General features: G+C 35.8%; 1 protein-coding gene across 1 annotated transcript; it reads left to right on the top strand.

The window, feature by feature from the left end:
• The first annotated feature begins 4,399 nt into the window (after nucleotides 1–4,399).
• Nucleotides 4,400–14,754, top strand: LOC143257344 (uncharacterized). Its single transcript, XM_076515865.1, has 2 exons — nucleotides 4,400–4,670; nucleotides 13,165–14,754. Exons 1-2 carry the CDS (start codon nucleotides 4,417–4,419, stop codon nucleotides 14,477–14,479), a joined length of 1,569 nt encoding a protein of 522 aa, XP_076371980.1. The 5' UTR covers nucleotides 4,400–4,416; the 3' UTR covers nucleotides 14,480–14,754.
• Nucleotides 14,755–23,852: the final 9,098 nt, after the last annotated feature.

The raw sequence follows: 23,852 nt of genomic DNA on the forward strand, positions 1-23,852 counted from the left end.
ATATAGACCCTTACTATACCAATACTCTATCAAGTTAACAAATAGTAACCTTCACCCAGCCAACAAACAGTGACTTATAATGGTTCAACTAATAATAACCTTTACAAATCACTAATTATTTATTAATAAGTTTCTTTAGTTTATCAAAGTTTTTCACTTTACTTTTGCCCATTTATGAATGAGAGAAAATTTATTCTTTTGGGTACTTATGTAACCGATTCTTGAACTGAATACGTCATGATCGTATCTCAATATATATATATTTGACTATCTTACTTCTAGTAACAACAACTTATTAACACACTTGTTAGGATCTAGATTATTCCAGCCAACTGATGGTTTTCCATATGGCACTCATCTCTTTTTGTTTGTTTCGAGAGCCAGTGATGCGACACGTGGTTTTACCTCGCAGTCAGCACATGGCACATAACAATCTTTCAAAATGTAGGCTTAGCTACAACCCGACTGCGCACGTCCAAACATATTACACGCTATCTGTTAAGTCTCTCTAGTGTCGTAGGCTATTACGTTCTACACTTTTCAGGATAAAAATAAAAAAATAAAAGTCCAGAAACAAAATTAGTTATGCGGTATTTAACAAAAATAAAAAAAACTAAAAATTATCAGCAGATGTCGTTCAATTGGTAGTGGCACGTGCCGGACAACCAGCCGAAGAAGCCATACTTGTCACCTGGTGGTACGTTTTAAGCTAAACATGACTGTCTTCGTTGAGTTTCGCTACGAGAAGCCATAAAATCCACATGCGGCTTCTTTTCTAGAGAGTCGCGAAGTATATTAGTAAAACTTAATTAACGTTCCTAAACCTTTCTCAAGAGTTGCAAAAACATAAAGCTGGAAGCTTAGAGTTCAGTTATAAAACAAACAATCAAAGTGAACGAGCCCTGTTCTTTCCGAGCATGCTTTATTGGAGTTTTAACAAGTTACGAACTACGACAAACACTGGTTTGAAAGAAACTGACGAAAAAACTCATGTTATCCAGTTAGATCGTGACATCCTGTTGGAAATATTGTGATTGAAACTGGAGTCGAAATGGAAATAACAAAAGCATACAGTGTTCATGTTCTAAGACTTCTTTCTGATGACAAGTGTGCGACACAAAGATTTTGCATTCTTTGACTGATGGTTATTTGCATCAACTAATTTTTTTACAAACATAAATAAATAAAGAAATTAAACTATGAGGAATAAATATTTTTAATAATCCATTTATTTTTGACGAAAGTTTCCATGTGTAACAGTTTTGATCAGTTCTTTATATTGAGTGCCATATCCGGCATAATCCTAAAAGTGTGATGTAATATACTGATCGTACCAGTGGCGAATAGTTACAAAAAGATGTTAATTTTATACGAGGAATATATCTACTAAAACTCGGGCTGATTGTTTACTTTTAAACCAACACTGGGTTAATTTTGGGTCAAGTTAACTCAGCCCTCGGGTATTTACTGGACTCATATTGAATAAAGTATATTTAGCACTAACTTCAATCTATAAGCTATTAGCACCTAGTAGAATTTTATTGGGATTACGGCCGAAAATGTCTTGGTACTTAAATGATGGGACCAGTTAGTTACATGTTTTGTGGGGACTGTATATTAAATTAGTTACGTTCATTGCGGGTGTAATATTTAGTTTTGATGTGTAAGTAACTTGCTTTGATCGTATGTTAATGATAATTGATTTATCCCTTATTTATTTAATTAATTACTAGGCCTTTCGCTAAAATGTTTCTGGGCTTCCTAATAAAATAAATCAATAATACAGGGGTGTTTCCCTGCACAGAAAATTGAAAATACATGGAGTACAACAAATCGATATTTGTGATTGATTGATCTGTCTTATTCTACTTGTATACCAAACGAAGGTGGGGCCACTAGAGTTTTATCAATTTTAATGTAACTTACCATACCTGTTCTTATAATACATCGACCCCCTGGAGGGTGCCCCCCGCTAGTACAGCGGTAAGTCTACGGATTTACAACGCTAAAATCAGGGGTTCGATTCCTCTCAGTGGGCTCAGCAGATAGCCTGATGTGGCTTTGCTAAAACAAAACACAAACACACACCCGCTGGAAGGATAGGAATAAGTCTATGGACATACAATGCTAAAATCCAGGGCTCGATTTCAAGCGGCAGACATATCAGATAGTCCAATGTTTGCTTTGCTTTTAAACAAACTACTATTATAAATATTCACACTTAATTGTTGACATATCCTTACATGAAAGAAAAACGAAAAAATACCTTGGAGTTACATCAAACAAAAACTCCTGACTTAAAAAGTAACGTTAGTTACTTAGAGAGCACCAAGTTCTTAACCTTCCCATGTTTATAAATTTGTCTATTTTTACGTAGAAAGCTACAGAACGGATTGTATTCTTACGACGGTTGGTATAGGTATTAAACACTTAATTAAAATAAAGGTCAGAACAATGTATCGACTTTCTTAGGTCATCTTTAAATAACTATCTTTGTTAACCTGAAGATGACCTGAGAAGGTCGAAACGTTGTTCTCTACTTTATTGTAATAAAAGTTTTGATACCCAAACCCGACACCTTTAGAATACATTTTTACTTCAACTGGGTTTCTCGTCATCATAATTACAGTGCTCTGCCTACCATGGGTATTGAAACCCTGTTTTCGGCGTTATAACCTTTAAGACTTGCCAAAAGCCACTGGAAACGGGCACATGTTCATAAGAACTGACCTTATGAACGTGGATTAAACGTAGTTTAGACACAATCAGGAAGTAAAATCTTGTTACATCCTTACCACTGGCAAAAGCTTTCCCCATAAATAACTATCTATTGAAACATGATACCAACGTATCCGTTCCGACAAAACCAATACCTGATTGGCCAGATGGTATAGAGTTGCCGGCGAATCAACGTTCGAGATAATAGAAAAGTGGGCTTTCCACTTGATGTTGATTGGCTTGTCATTTCTATCATCGTTATTATTATTTTTGCTCCAACCGATCCAGTGGTGGCGTGAGGGCCAGTCTCAGTTTGACGTCAACGTTCAGAAGAGGATATCAACCATAAGTCAGACACGTTGGAAAAGTGTTAATCCCTCTATAATAACAACACCGACCTTGTAAGTAACGTTATTTCATGTAGGACGAATATTCAAGTTGTGTTTCCAAAATTTGAAGACAGTAACAGCTTCCGAACTAAGGCCTAACTCCTGTAGGTAACAATAGTACTTATAACACAACAACGTTTATTGTACTGCGAAAAATTATAAAGAGCAAATGGTTTAAAAAGGCGTAAAAACAACCTTGTAATAATCTAATGTAAAAGCTGTATTGTTTACTTGGGTCGTTTTGTTTACTTAGACCTGAATTGCCTTCCAACTGTGTCCAGCTGGTCAGAGGGTGCTCGACTCGTAAATTGAGAGTCGCGAGTTCGAATCCCCGTCATACTAAATATGCTCGCCCTTTCAGTCGTGCGGGCGATAAAATGTATGATGAATTCCGCTATTCATTATTAAAAGAGTAGCCCAAGAGGTGGCGGTGGGTGGTGATGACTAGCTGCCTTCCGTCCAGCCTTTCATTGATAAATTAGGAATGGCTAGGGTATATAACCCTCGTGTAGTTTTACGTGTAATTAAAAACAAACATCAAACCTCACATCGTAACGAAAAGCTAACTTGTGAAAAAACATTGGATAAAAAAACAACAACACAAAATAACAATATTATATGCTAAATGTCTTGTATAATGGACAGAGAAAACCTTTACTGTTAAAACAAAACCAATAATATTAAAAAAACATTCGTTTCGTTTTGAGATGACTTACTGATAAAGAAAATTTTATTACATTTTATGACTTTTGCAGTAAGTAAGATTAGTTTTTTCAACACGTACGACGTTTCGGTTACTGGGGTATTTCAATAATGATCGCATGTGTGACCGAAACGTCAAACAGGATAGAGACTGATCATACTTAGTGTAAAAGATGTTAATTGTAACAAAATATATAAAAAACAACATTATATAACAGACGTCTTGTACAATGGACAACATCTAGTTGTCAAAATAAAACCAATAGCGTTGAAAAACCATTACTTACCGAATGTGTTGAATTAACAGACAGAAGGACAGAACATAGAATAGTCTGCGCGCTTTTTCCGAGATGTTTGAAGATCGGTTAACGCTTTTCTTTTGTGATAAGTACTTTCTTTATTCAGTTCTTGGTTTATATGTATCTTACGAGATATTCTTGTCACTAAACTCTTAGAAAAACAACCCGATACTTTTAAGGATTCTTGTAGCAAAACCTGCCTTTATTATTCATTAGAGTTGAACCAGTTGTGTTTTCTTACCCAAAAAATTTTCTGAGCGAAAATAACACAAGTTGCATTTTTAGGTTTTCCAGGACTGGTTTTCAAGATGGAGGACAGTTGTTGCATGCCCAGCAACCCTAGCTTTGGACATGAACCATGGCGAACACCTCCAAATGGATACGTTCATGGCTGGCACTCGCCGCAGGGAGCTGGCGGAGGGAGTGGACAGAACCTGGGATATCTTGATTTCAGTTACTCACGATCACCTGTTGATTTCAATTTTATCAACTGTAGTCTTTCAGCGATGGATTCTGATCCAATAGGAAACGTATTCAGCCCCAACGATTGTTCTCATTACAAGTAAGTTAGTTTAACCTTAAGCGCGGTCGTCACAGTAGACACTACATAAATAAGATGTTATTGTTTGTTTGGGACTTGTTTATGGTCTTTGAGAATAACAGTAACCAAAACTTGACAAACAGAGTGACCGTGATACGCGGAAGCTCTGTCACTTGAGACTTCCTTTTCTGACGACAGGTGTCTACTGGATTCAGAAACTGAGAAGAAAAAAGGCTGAAAATGTCATGGTATGTAAATTGTTTTAAAATAGGTAATGTTTTTAGTCTATTACAATTCCAGTTTAACTTGCTTTGATTTTATTTTTTCTGTTATACACATAATTAGAGAAAACTATAGAAGAATAAACTTTGGTTTCGGCAAATTATCTAATTTTCTCCAGAATGTAAGACCGATTAGTCTAAAATCATTGGAGTCCACTCGTCAGTAGAAAAAAAAACAAACACCAAAGTGGATCACATTTTGATGACGTCACCTTGTCAATCGTTCTTTCTTACATGTGTTTCAAGCCTATCAGTTAGTTCAATTAATTAATCAGTGGGACAGAGAAGCCATTGTGATCATGAATATATTTACAAGATAGTTTGAGAAACGTTTTTAACACGGACTGAAGAATGAGCCTAAAATAGCTTATTGAAACGAAAGAGAGGCTCAATAAGTGAATTTTAGAGTAAAACGTAATAAAAAGTTTACGAAGTTCGAGACCTGCCCTCTACCTTCACACTATTGTTATTATTTATTTGTTTGTTTTTTTGAATTTCGCGCAAAGCTACACGAGGACTATCTGTGCTAGCCGTCCCTAAGTTAGCAGTGTAAGACTAGATGGAAGGCAGCTAGTTACCACCACCCACTGCTAACTCTTGAGCTACTCTTTTAACGACAAATAGTGGGATTGACCGTCACATTATAACACCCCCACGGCTAAAAGAGCGATCATGTTTGGTGTGACGGGGATTCGAACCCGCGACGCTCAAATTACGAGTCGAATGCCTTAACCCATCTGGCTATGCCAGGGCCTGTTATTTATTTTGTAAAAACACCTTCTTTTGTGTAATGGTAAGTAGTCTAAACGAACATCTAAACCTAATTATTCATATCTTGGAAGTTAATATGTTGTCATCTGAGGAAGATTCGATTCTGGTTCTTCTTGAGTGTACGTTGGAGAGTTATTTAGTTGACTATGTCTCCCACGTTAGAAAATGAATCAATTAATTAGATTTTTCAAAACAAAAAATTGTATCTAGGTTTTTCTGACTTCGGTGGGGCCCAACATGGCCAAGTTGTAATAGCGCTTGACTCGCAATCTGAGGGTCGTGAGTTCGAATCTCTGTTCCACCAAACATTCTCACCCTGCCAACCTTAGGGGCGTTGTAATGTGATGATTAATCTCACTAGTCGTTGGTAAAAGAGTAGCCAAAGTATTGACGATGGGCGGTAATGACCATCTGCCTTTCCTCTAGTCTTTCAATACTAAATTAGGGGCGTCTAGCGAAAATAGCCCTCGTGTAGCCTTTCGCAAAATTCAAAGGAAACCAAACTGTTTTCTGTGATAGGTTAACAGAGTTTGTTATCGGTCAGATGGATGTAAAAGGATTTTTATTTTCTTTCGTGGTTTCTATCCTATCATTATAATATTATTTCAATTGATCGCATGATCGTGTTTTTTTTGTTTTTTTCTGCCGCAGTGGGTGATTATATAAAGATATTTTTGGTAATCGATAAGCTATTGGGTTCTAAGTTCTTTTGGCTTTCAAACCCACATTCATAGCGGATGCTCTAAATTATGGTTTTCATCTCCATCAGGGTTTCAACTGAGTTGATGTCTACTAACTTTGTATCATGTTGTGTTGCGGCTTCTGACTTTATGATCTTCAGACAATCTCAGTTTCTTTCATTCAGAAAGCAAAGACTAAAGAAATATGGCTGTTTATTTTCGGTTTTTATCTTATTTATACATTCTTCATGAGGGCTGTATTGGTAAATATTGTTTTCGTGTCATTTGCTTCTCCATTATTACAAATATGGTTAGTTCTATAAATTAAGAAGTGTGTGATGCCTATGTTGTTTACTCAAATTTGTGGGAGAGTTTCTCTCACGTGCAGAACGAGATATTTCTATATTTGTTTTCTGTATCATATTGATGGGATGTTCTTTCTCAGATGGTTCACGAGTTCTTGCATTTTGTGGCCACGAGAGAAATGTATCATAAACATATATGAGCCGAATCTTTGGTCTTAGAGTAACTGTTAGTAAAGGGTTAATTTTAAACTGTTTTCTGTTTAGAGGTCATCGAATACTAGTGATAGATGTGAGTTTATAGCCAGGCCTTGTTAGTATTTATATCAAAACTGTAAACAGTTTGTGTTACCATACAAGATTGTGAGTGATGTTACTACATTATTGTCAGTTGGGTGCGTTCTTTAAGAGTTTTATGATTTCCAAGGTGTTAATGGCGTGTTTGTAGTGTGTCAGGAATTGGTACCTCAGAGGAGATGTTGGATACATCAAATCTGCTCATTGCGTTATGTAGGTTTTACAATTATAAAACAAGATGTGTGGTTACTGTGGTTATTTTATAATGTTTATAAAGCAAGTTGTGGTTTACTGTGGTTATTTTATAATGTTTATAAAGCAACTTGTGTGTTACTTTGATTATTTTATAATTTTTTTATAAAACAAGGTGTGTGGTTACTGTGGTTATTTTACAACACTATGTGACAAATTTTTTACTTTTTCTTGTTCCTGGGCAGAAAGTGTTATTTCCCAATTGCTTATGCCTAAAGTAAATGGAAAAGATCTATTTTTGCCTTCAAACTTTGCTTTTGTGACCTCGGTAATGAAATTTTCAAATTTACCCATTTTCCATAACATTCCATGTAGATTCAGTGCTGAGTAGCTGATAGAGAATTTTCACGAACTTACAATAATTTTCTAGAATGTTGTAGAACTTACGTGAATTTTCAAGAACCTTTTAGAATTTTCTAGAACTTTCCATGGTAATATATATATACAGGGGCTCATCACTCACCACTTTATCCCCCGCTAGTACAGCGGCAAGTCTACGAATTTAAAATGCTATAATCAGGGGTTCGATTCCTCTCGGTGGGCTCAGCAGATAGCCCCATGTGGCTTTGCTATAAAATCACACACACACACACACTCACCACTTCAGTTTAGTTCTAGCTGTCTAAGTGAACACATAGACCTACCTGATTTTATCAGATATGGCATCAAGAAGCTGCAAGCATTCTCCAGACGAATTCTGCTATGTATATGGCCAATTTATCAAGACAAGAGCGAAAAAGTACTCTGTGGGAGCATCTGCTAAAATGTGTGAAGCCTCCAAGGCATATTTCGGCATGCCTGTTTTTGCTACAATGCATCCGGTCTGTGCGAGGCAACAGGAATTGCCTGTAACCCGAACGAGTGGCGCCTCTTCATTGATAGCTCATCCAGAAACTTCAAAGCTGTGCTGCCCCATAACGGGAATATCCGTCTTTTCCCCTGGCTCATTCAGTACACCTCAAAGAGGAATACAACAGCGTCAAGACCTTGCTAGAAGCCTTGAAGTATGATGAGTATGGCTGGGAGGTTATCGGAGACTTCAAAATGGTGGCATTCCTGATAGATCTCCAAGGAGGCTTTACCAAGTTTCCCTGTTATCTCTGCCTTTGGGACAGCAGGGACACCGCAGCGCACTACAACAGGAAGTACTGGCCACAACGGATCGAGTTCTCTGTAGGGAGGCACAATGTCAAGTGTGAGCCACTAGTTGACCTCCAGAAGGTGTTGTTCCCACCACTGCACATAAAATTGGATCTTATGAAACAATTTGTCACAGCTTTGATAAGGAGTCTGCAGCCTTCAAGTACCTTCGAGACTTCTTCCCTAAGCTGTCTGAGACAAAGGTCAAAGCTGGCGTCTTCATTATACCACAAATAAAAAAGACCCTGGAGTGCACAGAATTCTCCAAGAAGCTCAGTAGAAAGGGAAAAAAAGCTTGGGGCAGCTTTGTCGCAGTGGTTCGGGAGCTTCTTGGGTAACCACAAGACCGAAAATTATGTGGAACTGGTTGAAACTCTGGTGAAGAACTACGGCAAAATGGGCTGCAGGATGTCCCTGAAAGTCCATATCCTTTACACTCATCTTGATAAATTCAAGGAGATCATGGAAGCATACTCAGAGGAGCAAGGCGAGCGCTTCCACCAAGATATACTGGACTTTGAACTCCGCTATCAAGGAGCATATAACGAAAACATGATGGGAGACTGCATTTGAGGGCTGATACGTGAAAGTGATTTACATTACAGTCGCAGATCTTGAAAAACTACTCACTTCTCAACATTTTTCTTCATTTTTGTATAACTTTAGTATAAATACATGTAAATCTTGATTCATATGTTGTTTTATTCGGACCTTATGTGAATGAAAATGTGCAAATTTGCCCGTTTTTACATAGAAAATAGGTTAATTTCTAAATTTCATTATGCAGTTCATAAAAGCAAAGTTTGAAGATGAATAATGGCCATTTTCTGTACTTTTACAACATAAGCGATTAAGAAATAACACATACTATCCAGGAACAAAATTTGTCTTACATAGTGTAATCTTTATAAAGCGAACTGTGTTTTTAATATGTGTTGATTTGTAACCTTTGTTATAAACTAGATGCATATTTGAAGGAGAGCATCGGTCATCTGCACGGTTAACAATGGGTTGAATAAGGGTGAACTTCTGTTTGTGATTGTGTGGGATACTTATTAGTTCTTCCACTGTTTCTGTTACAACTTTTTCTGATAGTACCAGAGGATTTGAGTTATTTTCTTCTCCGTGTTAGGGTTGGTCATTTTCAACTTACAGTTTGCCCTTTTCTGTAGTATCTTTCTTTGCACACGATTACGTGGTATTTCTTTTGTCTAATGGTAGAATTATTACAGTGTTGTCTTTTTTCAACTACCTGAAAACAGTTTGTTTTCTTTCAAGGTTTGAATTTCCTGGTTTTCTGGACTCATTTCTTCTCTTCTTCCTCTGATTGGCTTTAAATTGTGTTCCGTTGCATAGCTATATCTAGGATTCGAGAAATTTAATCCTTTGGTTACGAGACTATCTTCATGTTTTACTGCTAATCGACTAGATGTGTATGTCAGGATGAGTGAATTTAGTTTTATATGTGAATTTTATTCAGTCAGTAAGTGTGTGTGGTTAAAATGTTTGAATAGTTTAATGGAGTCTGTTATATGGTTTGTCTTCAAGCACGTAATGATTATGACATTCTCTGACAGTGATCTATTCAACGTATATTTATCAACACATAATACGCATTTTAATATTGGCCTCTTAAAGTATTTCGGGTTTATTTATAGTGTGACATCGTGTTGTTCTTATAACAGTCCTTTAGAAATTACGTCACATGTCTGTGGATCTTTAAATTCCTTATAAGGTCATTAATTACCTCGTTTTCAAACTAACATGGCTTCTGTGAATTAGTGTATTATCATATCATTCCTTAACTACGTTTTGTATCTTGAGACACAATGAGGCAAAGTTGCGAAAAGGACATTAGCAGAAGGGAAGTCATTTCTGCAAACTGCCCAATCACCTGATGGTATTTTAAAGAAACTGACAAATAACCTTCTGATATTGTAACAATTTGACCAATAAACTGCTGGGATTTTTTAACAAACTGCCCAAAAACCTGATGGGATTTTACCAATTTGACCAGTCACCTGCTGATATTTTTTATCAAACTGATCAACAACCTGCTTGTGTTTGTAAAAAATTGTCCAATTAATTGTATTTGTTCCCTTGATGAAAATAATTTGATGCTCTCTATGACGGTATTTATACTGTAAAACAAGGTTGACTGTAATGGTATTTATACTGTAAAACAATGCTGACTGTAATGGTATTTATACTGTAAAACAAGGTTGACTGTAATGGTATTTATGCTGTAAAACAATGCTGACTGTAATGGTATTTATACTGTAATACAAGGTTCACTGTAATGGTATTTATACTATAAAACAATGCTGACTGTAATGGTATTTATACTGTAAAACAAGGTTCACTGTAATGGTATTTATACTGTAAAACAATGTTGACTGTAATGGTATTTATACTGTAAAACAAGGTTCACTGTAATGGTATTTGTACTGTAAAACCATGTTGTCTAGAATGGTGTTTATACGGTAAAATAATGTTTTCTATAATGGTATTTATACTGTAAACAAATTTTAACTGTAATGATATTCTTATTTTAAAACACTGTTGTCTATAATGGTATTTCTACTGTAAAACAATGTTGACAGTAATGGTATTTATAGTGTAAAACAATGTTGACAGTAATAGCATTTACACTGTAAAACGAATGTTGAGAATAATGTTATTTATACTCTAAAAGAATGTTGACTGTAATGTTGTTTATGCTGCAAAACAACGTTGTCTATAATGGTATTTATACTGTAAAACAATGCTGACTGTAATAGTATTTATACTGTAAAACAATATTGGCTGTAATGATATTCATACTGTAAAACAATGTTGACAGTAATGGTACTTATGATGTAACACATTTTTGACTTTAATGGTACTTATACTGTAAAACAATGCTGACTGTAATGGTATTTATACTGTAAAACAATGTTGACTGTAACGTTATTTATACTGTGAAATAACGTTGTCTATAATGGTATTTATACTATAAAACATTGTTCAGAGTAATGTTATTTGTACTGTAAAACAATGTTCACAGTAATGTTATTTATACTGTTAAAACAATGTTCACAGTAATGGTATTTATACTGTAAAACAATGTTCACAGTAATGGTATTTATACTGTAAAACAATGTTCACAGTAATGGTATTTATACTGTAAAACAATGTTCACAGTAATGGTATTTATACTGTAAAACAATGGTCACAGTAATGGTATTTATACTGTGAAACAATGGTCACAGTAATGGTATTTATACTGTAAAACAATGGCCACAGTAATGGTATTTACACTGTAAAACAATGTTCACAGTAATGGTATTTATACTATAAAAGACTCTTGATCTTTATGCTATTTTTACTGTAAATCACTGTAATAATATTTTAATGTTATTTATTCTGTGAAACAGTGAAGAAACACTAATACTGTGTTGGTATATATTTGTAAACTTACCAGATACCAAAGTAAAGGAAGTTTTATAGAATAATCAGTTTTGGACTTTACTAATTCTGTCAACCAGAACAGTTGAACAGTGTATACTTTGAACATCTGTACATACTACAATGTCAATTATAAAAATTTGTTAACATTTCCTGAACAAAGGTTCTGCAGAAGGAACTGCCACGAAGAAAAAATAATTCCTAGATAACAGTTACACAAATTGGAGCTCAAAATTCAAAAAGTAAGCTGTTTAGAGATAAAATGTTCTTTGTTTGTTAAATTTCCCGCATTGCTATTTGAGGGTTATCTGCGCTAGCTCTCCCTAATTTTGAAATTATTAGTAGACGAAAGGCAGGTAGTCAACACCATCCACTGCCAACTTTTCCCCAACAAATAGTGGGATTAACCATCATATAATACGCTTCGAGAGTTGAAAAGGCGAATATTTTATTGCAGAGTTTCAACTTGTGGCCCACAGGTTGTAATTCAAGTGACTTAAACCACCATACAAAGCTTTACAAAAATTTATTAGAGGTTAGACCAAGAAAGTTCTAGGACAGTGTGGACTGAGGAAGTCCTAGGATAGGGTGGACTGTGCATATTATTTAGAACAACTCCAAAGTTTTGATTCGTGAGGTTAAGAAAAAATAAAACACGTAGGTCACAAAATCACTTAAAGACAAAAATACGAAACATCCAGTCCTAGTGCTTCATAATGAAGAAAGATACATCTGTTAAACGGGATGGAGTTATAGGGTCTTGTATTTTTAACAAAAAGGTTTGAAATAGTGGACAGGAAATGTTTATAGTTTATTATTGACTGCTAGGATATTAGCTTGAATATTCATGGGAAACATCAACTTCAAATGATATCATATACTTTATTTTGAATTATCACTTATTTACACGTTTTTGTTTATTTGTAAATTCATGAGGTTAGTCCTAAGAGCTAACAAACAGATCCTTGAACTCCATCTTGTGTCTCCAATATGGAAATTTCCAAAAATTAAACGTGGGTTATTTTAGGTGTTGATTCACAGGTTCATGTCAATGTTTACACAAGTCCATGAATCACGTCCTGGGAGTCTCCCACGTCACTTTCAATTAAAGCAATTCAGTGAAACTTGAAATCCCCCTCCAGAAAAATCTTTATATTTTTAGGGTCACCCCCATTCTGCATTCGTTTATATTCCGATAAAGTCAAGGGTCTGTGTGTAGAATGTCATTTTGGGAGATTTTAAAAATAAAGCACCCGGTACATTTATGGGTTGAATTCACAATATAAGTTTCATTATTTTTTTCATATACAGAATTTTTTTGTTTACATATTTGATTCTCTTACAGGGATTGTTCGACTCTTATTAAAGAGAAAGGAAATGATGTGGCGGACGTTCTTTTGTCCTTAAGGAATGCTGTTGTATATCCGGACGCTGGACTCGAAGTTGTATATCCAGACGCTGGACTCGAAGCATCGCCTTCCATAGCATCGTCCTCGGCTGTATACCTACCAAGTGACGACCGGTTATCACCAGTGTCACACTCTCACTGTGGCCACGTGGAGATTAACTTCGGAGGAGTAAACACCCCTCATAGTGTCAGCTCCCCTAACAATGCTTACACTCAACTTCAAATGACTAGTAGTAACCCCCAAAGCAACACATATTATGGAGCAGACACTCACTTTTCCCCAGCTATGGGTGGGAATAGCTGTAACAGTGTTTCACAAGCCCCTCCCCTTCAGGGAGGGCCAATGTTTCCTGCTTCAATGAGCGTCAATCTGTCGATGAATATGACTATGGGGTTTCCAGGATACGGCGATCAACAGTTTCACGCGAGCCCCGTTGGACCAGGTCAGTCTCAATTCCAATGGAGTGGTTCTGGAGCAACAATTGATCACTACGGATCTCCTCATATTCAAACAGGTTATTCGCAGCCAATCCAAGTGGGTTACGCACCTACTTCTCCCACGTGTAACCAACAGCTTACTCCAGGGACGTATACGATCACAGCTGAATTACGGCCCGTTGATAACGTAACCCTTTCACCATTGGAAAAAGGGTTCTCAACCAACGTTTCTCCAATGAAACCCACGAATGACTACTTTACATCACCAAAACACGCCGAGTGTATCTTTCAACAACCCGTGGTCATGGCGAAGCCTAAAACGCGAATCGTGCCTGTTGTTTGTTGCCCTCCCCAGACAGGAATCACGGAAGATCTGTCGTCGTGCACTAAGCCTAACTTGTGTCGAATCTGTGGCAGAACTTATGCGCGTCCGAGTACTTTGAAAACGCACATGCGCACACATTCTGGGGAGCGTCCTTACCAGTGTAAGATGTGTAACAAGTCTTTCTCCCAGGCAGCTAACCTAACGGCACACATCCGCACCCACAGTGGCGAAAAACCTTTTCGTTGTTTAATATGCGAACGAAAGTTTTCCCAAGGTTCCTCAGTCACCACGCACATGCGCACACATTCCGGCGAAAGACCGTACAAGTGTTGTATGTGCAAGAAAGCGTTTTCTGACAGTTCAACACTAACAAAACATCTTCGAATTCACAGTGGGGAAAAGCCGTATCAGTGTAAATTGTGTCTTCTACGTTTCTCTCAGTCAGGAAATCTTAATCGACACATGCGGATTCACGCTGGTTCAAGTTAAGCCTAAATCTTCTATGTTCCTCTCAAGTGTTTGGAACTATATTTCGCCTGCCATTTCTATGAGTGTAAACTGGCATGTATATAAACAGTTTGAATGAACACTGGGATATAGAATACTGAAAAACAAACAAAATCGCATACCTTTTACGTGTGGACATTATTGAAATGAACATATATATAAGTAGACATATAAATGAATAATATATATACATACATGTAAGAATTTTCTAATATATCACGCCAAGCTACGAGAATACTACTCTTCTTTGTAGTTAGTGAAATTACACATAAAAATTATGGACTATTTTTTTAGATATTATTGCACAATAATTTATTATTTTCAATCATAAAGACATTTCGGAAAGCGTAAACTTTTTATGCTCGGAAAGAAGTGTTTCAGTGAAACAATAAGCAAAACGACACTTTTGGAACAATCTAAGAACATGTAAAGAGAATTTGTTTTAACAACTTAAAGTGTTCCTTTGTGTGTAAATCTGTCTGCTACTAAATGATTATGTATATGCCATAAACAAAATTGAATAATTTTAATAATTTTTCCAGATCCTGTTTTTCTTTGTTTAGGGTATAAAAAAAGTTTCGAAGCCCTAAACCTTCAGCACCATATCAGTTTTGTGAGATGACGTGTATCTAGCTTTCTATCGCGATTTGATTAAACGTATTTCTACAAAATATTCATAAGAATAAGCTTATGCAAATTAGGGGCGTAGCCATTACCATGAGTGTGTGTGTGTGTGTATTCTTTAGGGAGGAGAGGTCTTTTTCTAAACAAATGTTAGCATCATACTCAATATAAATAATTTAAGTGACTTCATTGAAAGTCGAGTGTTTATCAAAAGAAAATGATAATTGCTTTTCCTGTCAGAATATCCAGAATATTAGGAGGGTTGTCGACTCCCACTCTCTCTCAGCTACGCCCATGTAAATAATAACTTAGAATTTCAAATAATGCAAAATAAGTAGACACATCAGCTAATCGTCTCGCGAATCATTGAATCTATTTAACACAAAACAAAATAGGATTTAATAGTTAATTTTTACTATGTTTTTTAGGAAAAGACTTGAACAACCGTTTATAGAATTCAGACTAAGCACATTAATAGCTTTACAAATTAGGAAAGAGAACTGCAAGTAAATAATTCAGGACATAAGTGAAAATAGCCAAGTTTATTTATTTATTATTTCGTGCAAAGCTACTCGAGGGCTTTCTGCGCTAGCCGTCTCTAATTTAGCAGTGTAAGACTAGAGGGAAGGCAGCTAGTCATCACCACCCACCGCCAACTCTTTTACCAACGAATAGTGGGATTGAACGCCACATAATAACGCCCCCACGGGTGGGAGGGCGAGCATGTTTGGTGCGACCGGGATTCGAACCCGCGACCCTCGGATTACGAGTCGAACACCTTAACACACTTGGCTATGCTGGGTCGAAAATTGCTAACCACTGTTAGCCTAATCATTTTTGGCACGGGTGGGTCTGTAGAAAGTGAAAAAGGTGCTATTGTACCTCCTGATCAAAGGTCCCGATACCTCGAATTCACGTGCAATAGTGTAGATTTTTATGCTTTTCTCGTGATTTTGGTTCTTTTTGTTTCTGCGTATGCTGAAAACCACTTTTTCCTTGTTACCCTTCCTTTTTTTTTCGTTTTCCACATTACGTTAATTCCTCATTTTCGTGTTAACGCTTTGTCTTGCTGGCAGTCGATATTAGAGTGCTGGTGCAGAAAACGGTTGAATCATTGTCGTAAGTTTGTAGAGTTATTAGAATGGATATTTTAAATTAAAATATCAGTGATAAGGGTTAAAAATCACCAGAGAAAAAATATCATTTCAAACATCTCTTCTGATTTTTTAGTATTCTTACCATTGACTATAAATATAACTGTAAATAAAAGTTTCATGCTAAATTTCAGAATATAAATAAAGTAATTCAGTAGTGGTTGTCGACAGTAATATGGAAAAGAAACCCAACAAATTATAACTCACATCGTGTAAAAATATTTTCGTTTTAAATTAAGTTAACAGAGATGAAGTCGTTTACCTTAATAAATATTAAAAACCTAAATGCTTTCGAAGATTTTTTCTCTCCAAAGAATCTTATAGAAACACGACCATGGATCATACTGGGATCTTAGGCCTAAAATGTAAAAAGTCTCAATGGTATAATCCTATGCTCATACAACTGATTAATGGTAGATACATATTATAAGTAACTAACTATGATTTACCGTTATCATTTAGTAAGGTATTTTTAGTGTTTCTAATAATCCGGGGCTCCATCCCCACGATGGACGGAGTGCAAGTAGTTTATTGTGTCGCTGTGTACTAAGAAAAAAACTTAACTGTTCAGAGGTGTCTGCCTTCAAATTCTTTCGTTTCTAGCTTGAAAATAAATAAATTAAATACTAGAGTTCTGAAGTAAATAAGTGAAAAAACTTAAATAAAAAAATTAGGCTTAATTTTACTGTATTTATGAAAAACATAAACAACTTTCAGCTGAAGTGAAATAGAGATTTGACTCAACATTCCGGAAGTTCAATTATTTCCAATACTTACGAGGAGAAAAAGGACTGACGAATAAAATTCACTCAGAAACAAATAATGCATGAATTAGTTTGAATTCATCAATATAAATGGAATTTATCTTTGCTTTTTACGTTTCGACAGACTTCAGAAATGAAAATATGTGTTATTATTATTAATTTCAAAATGTTGGCCGTTATCAAACATTCCGTGTAACTTATGGTGTTCGATCTTTAAAATGAGCAGATTTTATCTTAAAGTTATATAAACATTTTTATCATAAGATTCAGTAATAAATTACACTATGATCTGCTGGAACGATAGAAATGTGGGGCAAAAATCCCACTCCGTCAGATTCAGGTTAGTGCATGACATGTTTAAAGAACGAACTATATACAAAAAATACTGTGTAATATTTTGTGCTCCATTTTAATGTGATGTGTGCCATAACAATTTTGTTACTTTATCTAGTCTCACTGAAAACTACAAATAAAGATTTTAAATTATTGAACCATATTCGTAGTCTGAATTTTTAGTTAGAAAAACACAGGAGAAAATATTTTCACCATAAGCTGAGTATACTTTGTATATTTATACTAAACTTTTAGCAAAAAAAAAAGTATTGATAGTTAAAAACGAGTAGTGTATGAGGCGTTCTCTATTGAGGATTCTTGTAACTTTCATCTCAATCTAACGCAAGTTTTGTGAATTACGTGATTGTGTACTTTTTTACAAAAATTAATGAATCTGTGTTTGAATACTTTATTATAAGGTTGCTGTTTTACGGGCTTATTGCTCAAAAAGTTACTGCTAACGAAAATAAGCTAATATATTTAACATTTAATTATGTTTTTAGTGCAACAATACGAAATAAATTATATTTAATTATTAACACCTCCATTGTAATGACATTATTTATTTACACTAATACAGGGGGTTCCCAACCTTTTGGCACTCACGACCCCTTACCTAAACGTTTGAAACCCATGTGACCCCCTACTTAGGGCTTACTATCAGCAGCTTAATTTTTCTTTTATTTTCTGTGAAGGAGAGGGAAAGAAACATCTAAAAATATATTTAAAAATTCTGTAATTATTTATTAGCAAATTAAATCACATTGGTCCAACCTGAATTCACAAAAATAACATATATTTCTTAAAATAATATTAACATAGGTTTGAACAGCTATCCAACCCAGCTAGTGAGATGCCTGATGTTGCATTTCAGCAGCAAGCTTTGAAATTCGTGGCCGAGCGTTTGTTAGAGCCAGTCTCATGTCATCTCCAACATCCAATCTGTTCCTATTCTTTGTTTTTTATATTGACAAGAGTGGAAAATCCTGCCTCACACAAGTAGGTAAAAGCAAATGGAACAAGGACACGTAAAGCTATCATGCTGACTTTGGAGTATGACTGATACATAGCGCACCAGAACTGAGTCACGGATTTTACCTTGAAGAGATCACGAGTTGAAGAGTCGTTCCTTAGATCCAGAAATTCATCTGGGATGCTGGATACATCAAGTTCAGTACAAAATGGGTTCCTTACCAGGGCCTCCTGTTCCTGTGATAGCTCAGGGAAGTAACGCTCGACTTCCTTTTCTAGAGACTGAAGATGTTCGGTAATCTCATCCTTGAGGAACTGATCCAGTTGGATCTGAGACTCATCCGTCACTCCACAAAGTTTTTCAAACATAGCGACGTTTCCAAGATTGGTTTTCCGACGCCAGTTCTGCAGTTTGGAAACAAAGGCCCGAAGACTATCTTGAAAAAGGAGAACATGTGTTTCCCTTCCTTGAAGCTTCAAATTGAGCTTGTTCAGCTGGTCAAAAATGTCGGCTAGGTACGCAACCCTTTTATTCCATTCTTCATCTTCGAAGTGAGCTACAAGATCTTTCCTTTCTTGAGTCACCAGGAATAGCTTTATTTCATCTTTCATTTCAAAGACACGATTAATAACGTTTCCTTTCGACAACCAACGTACTGCTGTGTAGAAGAGAAGGACTTCGTGGTCAGCATTCATGTCTTTGCATAGTTCTTTGAATAGGCGAGTGTTGAGTGCTTGAGTCTTCACATAATTTACAATATTGATTACAGATTCAAGCACTTCCTGCAGAGAGGCAGGGAGAGTCTTACTGGCGAGAGCATATCGGTGAATCATGCAGTGGATGCCCTTTGCTTGAGGTGCTAGCTTCTTCACTCTCGACTGGAATCCTGATTTTGATCCCAGCATAGCCTGATCCGTAAAAACCCCACACACGTTTTCCCGTTGAAGATCTTCGTCTTGAAAAAAAGTTGAAACTTTTTCCATGACATCATCAGCTTTTGTTGTGGTTTCAAGTGCACTGCAGAATAAGAATTCGTCTTTGATGTCACCTGAATTAATGTATCTCACGAAGACAAGCAACTGAGAACATGAACTTACATCTGTTGACTCGTCGAGCTGAAAGGAGAACAAAGGGGAACCCTTGATTTCAGTCAAAACCTGTTCCTTCACATCCATAGACATTTTAGAAATGAGCCTCTGTATAGTATTATTTGACAAGGATACTTGCTGCATCTTCTTTGCACTGGCTTCTCCAAGAATAAGATTTACTGCTTTCATCATGCAGGGTTTAAGAAGTGTTTCTCCAATCGTGTGAGGCTTTTTTTGTTTAGCAATTTCGAATGCAATCTCATATGAAGCTTCCACTACGGCTGCACTCTGCTGCTGAAACGACCCACTTCTATCGATTCTTTGGCTTTTAAGACACCGTTCATGCCGTTTGAAGAAATCCAAACCCTTCTTTGCGTGTTCTGGATGTTTCAAAACACACTGTGGTTTCTCGATGCCGTCGTTGGCGAGCACAGTGGTGAAGCCAATGTTGAGGTAGCATTCTGTGTATCTGCGCCGTTTAGTCATGGACACAACTCACCTCTACTGCTTACTTATCTCCTTGTTAAAATAAAATAAAAATGTTGAATAATGAACGCTTTGGCAACTGTAGATCTTACACTGACTACTTGTGGGGGGTGCAGGTAGAGTAATGATGTGGTAAGTATTGGGAGGGAAGGGAGCGTGGCCAGTCGCGCGATTCGTCATCCACCAATCAGCAACGGACATGTGACTCACGTGTCGACAGCGAGCACACACACACTTAATCACAGCTAAACAGACACACAAGTATATGTACATGCGCGTGCACTCACATACTCGCTATTCACTAGTACACACATACATACAGTTGCAGACAGATTCACAATCACACAGGCACGCATACATACACCCATAATATCACCTAATGACATTGAACTAACGTAGCACACGTTTTGCTTTGCACCGAAACAAAAAAAAAAAATGTAAGAGCATGAAAATGTAATTGATGAAATAAAATTAATGTTACCCAAGCTACTTCTAACAAGGCTACGCGACTCCCCTGCCAAGGCTTTGCGACCCCCTGCCAAGGCTGGGAAACCCTGCACTAATATCTATTATTACACGAATAAAATAACACGGATTTGGAATTAAAAATTACAATATGTTTCGAAAACTCTATAGTTTTGTCAAAAATGGCCTTTTTTGTTAACTGCAGCATTTAAATTAGGTGTAACATTTTTATTCTTTTATGATTGTCCTACAGTACATTTTACCTCTATTTTGATATTACAATAATTTATCTGTCTATCTATTTACGTACGTATTGCATAAATGCTTCATGTAGACTGTAAATTAAACTGGAGATTTTCCTTTGGACAAACACCACCAGAGATTAAAAGGTAAAACAAATAACCTCAAGGTTTATAACATTGAAAATTGGATTACGATACAAGTTGTAGGTATAGTATAGATAGCTCATTGTATACCTTTGGGCTTAATTAGAAACAAAAATATTTTGGAAAAATGTGTTATGTGTTTAAATGTCCTCCATTTAAATATTTAGAATGCTCAATTTTCCAAATATTAACTGTAGACTGAAAAACAATAACTCTCACTGAAAGGCACACTGCATCCCCCTGTTATATTCAGAGAGAGAAAAGAAAAATATTGTGAAAAAAACTTATTTCTTATAAACTTTCCTGTTATGGCTAAGTGGTAATCTGAGGGTCGCACGTTCGAATCCCTGTTACATCAAACATGCTCGCCGTTTCAGCGGTGGGGGCGTTATAATGTGATGTGCAATCTCGCTCTTCATTGGTAAAGAAGTAGCTCAACATTTGGCGGTGAGTGGCGATGACAAACTACCAGCTTCCTAGTTTTATACTCCTAAATTAAGCACGACTATCGCTGATAGCCCTCGTATACTTTTGCACGTAATTCAAAATAAGCAAACTTACAAAGTTATAACTGTCTACGAATAGAAACATATCATTGTTACAGATATTTTTCTCCTCACATTTTTTTTCTACATTGCGGTTCTGAATCTGAGGTTCGTGAAAAATAGCATTTCAGATCCGTCGTTTTTATCTCTTGAAAGTCGTCGCTTTATGAATTTGACTGGATAACGACAGAAAAAAAAAAAAAGATTTTATGAAATTCTAGAGAAATGTAAGCAAACAAAACAAAAAGTTATTTGAAATTGAGATATTTTTGTAATATATTTAGTTTCAACAAAATAAAGAGAGAGAGTTATATGAGTAAAGTAAAGGGAATAGAGTTGCAGCTCCTACCACGAATTGTAATTTATGGAACTTATGATCACGTACTGTTGATAAAACAGACTACTTATGGAAGTTATAATCACGTACTGTTGATAAAGCAGACTACTTACTATGAATGAAAATTCAAGACTCAACAGAAATTACAAGATTGTTTCCCCTTTTTACACTATTATTAATTATAGATTTCCTGATGGTGGAATATATGTAATTCCGAAACATTTTTATAACGATATCGTAGTTAATATCCAATTTTAGTGTTATCTAGTAGTGGATACCTAAATTAGAATAAAATCACTGGATATTGCACATCATGGAATTACAGTTCAACTGAGTGTGTTTTAACTTCTACATATTACAAAATTATTACATTTAATTGTGGTCAAATATTTCAGGCTGTTTCTTCTAAACAATATTTTCAGCGTTTATGTATCTGAAGTAATTTACCTAAATTTTAAGGAAACAAATTATAAGAAGTTCCTCGTTTTGTTTCACACGGAGAAATATCTAATAGCGATATCGCATTAAAAAAGACTTATTATTTAACTTTCTTTCTAAACACTATATTACAACAGTCTGTTTATTACGAAAGAAAGTTAAATAATACGTCTTTTGTTTTATATTATATAAGATGTTCTACACTGTATAGAAAGTAACAGGCTTGTGTAATAATGATATAATAAATCTGATAAGAATATACGCAATACACCGATAAACCAAGTGAAATTAGAATAAAAATGTAGTGTAAACGAATATTTTCTACCCATAATAATGAAGGAGTTATTTAATTTTTACATGATACTAACAGTTTTATACGCTGGGACGTATTCTACCACTTGTTTTTAAAGTTATAAACAAATAATAAGATTCGAATTGTATTTATCAGGCCACCCCATAAGTAACGTCCGAAAATTTAATACTGAAAGTGCATCATCATTTATGTCTTTGTACAAGACTTTAATGACTAAAATACGACGGCCCGGCATGGCCAGGTGGGTTAAGGTGGTTTTTTTTTTTAATTTCACGCAAAGCAACTCGAGCAATCTGTGCTAGCCGTCCCTAATTTAGCATTAATTAATTTAATATTCCAACTCTTGGAATGCTCTTTTACCAACGAATAATATAATACGACGGGCCGGCATGGCCAGGTGGTTTAAGGCATGCGACTCGTATCTGAGGGTCGCGGGTTCGCATCCCCGTCGCACTAAACATGCTCGTTTTTTCAGCCGTGGAGGCGTTATAATATGACTGTCAATTACATTATTCGTTGGTAAAAGAGTATTCCAAGAGTTGGAATATTAAATTAATTAATGCTAAATTAGGGACGGCACAGATTGCTCGAGTTGCTTTGCGTGAAATTAAAAAAAACAAAGAATGAAATATGTAATTGGGCATGTATAAAAATGTTCAAACAAATAAAAGAAACTAACGAAAGTCCACTTTTTCAGGTCATTAATCACATAAACTCTCATGAAGATGTATCTGAGAAGCATATTAGACATATAATGCTTTATAAGTTTAAAAAAGGCAATAGTGCACCAGATACACGAAACATTCAAGGTGTTCATGGTGCGGTGGTTTCAGATCAGGTGACTACAGCTTAAGTGATGCACCACGTTCTAGTCGTTTTGTTGAGTTTAATGGTATCTTGCTGCTGGTTACACTTGATGAAGATTGTGCTGTTACAGTTGAAGAACTAGCACAAAAGCTAAATTCAACCCATTCAACAGTTCACCGTCATCTGCAATAGCTTGGAAAGGTGTCAAAACTTGGAAAATGGGTTCCCCATGATTTGACAGAAGCCAACTTTAGAACAACTCATCTTTTTGTGGATAGGTTAGTGACTGGAGATGAAAAAAAAAAATTTATAAAAATGTTAAGCGCCGCATTCAATGGCATAAAATGGACTTCCATCTTAGGAAAATCTTGTTAAGCGTTTGGTTGGATATTGTTGGTGTGATCTACTTTCAGTTGCTAAACCCCACAAATTTTATAGAAGTGGCATTCAGAAACTGAAAATTCAATCGCTGGCAAGAAGTATTTAATAATAATGAAACATACATTATTGATAAAAGTGTTTGAAATCCTTTCTCTTTTATCTGAAACTAAAATCGGACATTACTTAAGGGATGACCTGATATAATGTCTAAAAGCAAACAAAAAAGGAAAAAAAACAACAGTATCGAAGGGTAAAAAATTA

This window comes from Tachypleus tridentatus, chromosome 7 (assembly GCF_004210375.1).
Source record: "Tachypleus tridentatus isolate NWPU-2018 chromosome 7, ASM421037v1, whole genome shotgun sequence".
Classification (NCBI taxonomy): Eukaryota; Metazoa; Arthropoda; class Merostomata; order Xiphosura; family Limulidae; genus Tachypleus; species Tachypleus tridentatus.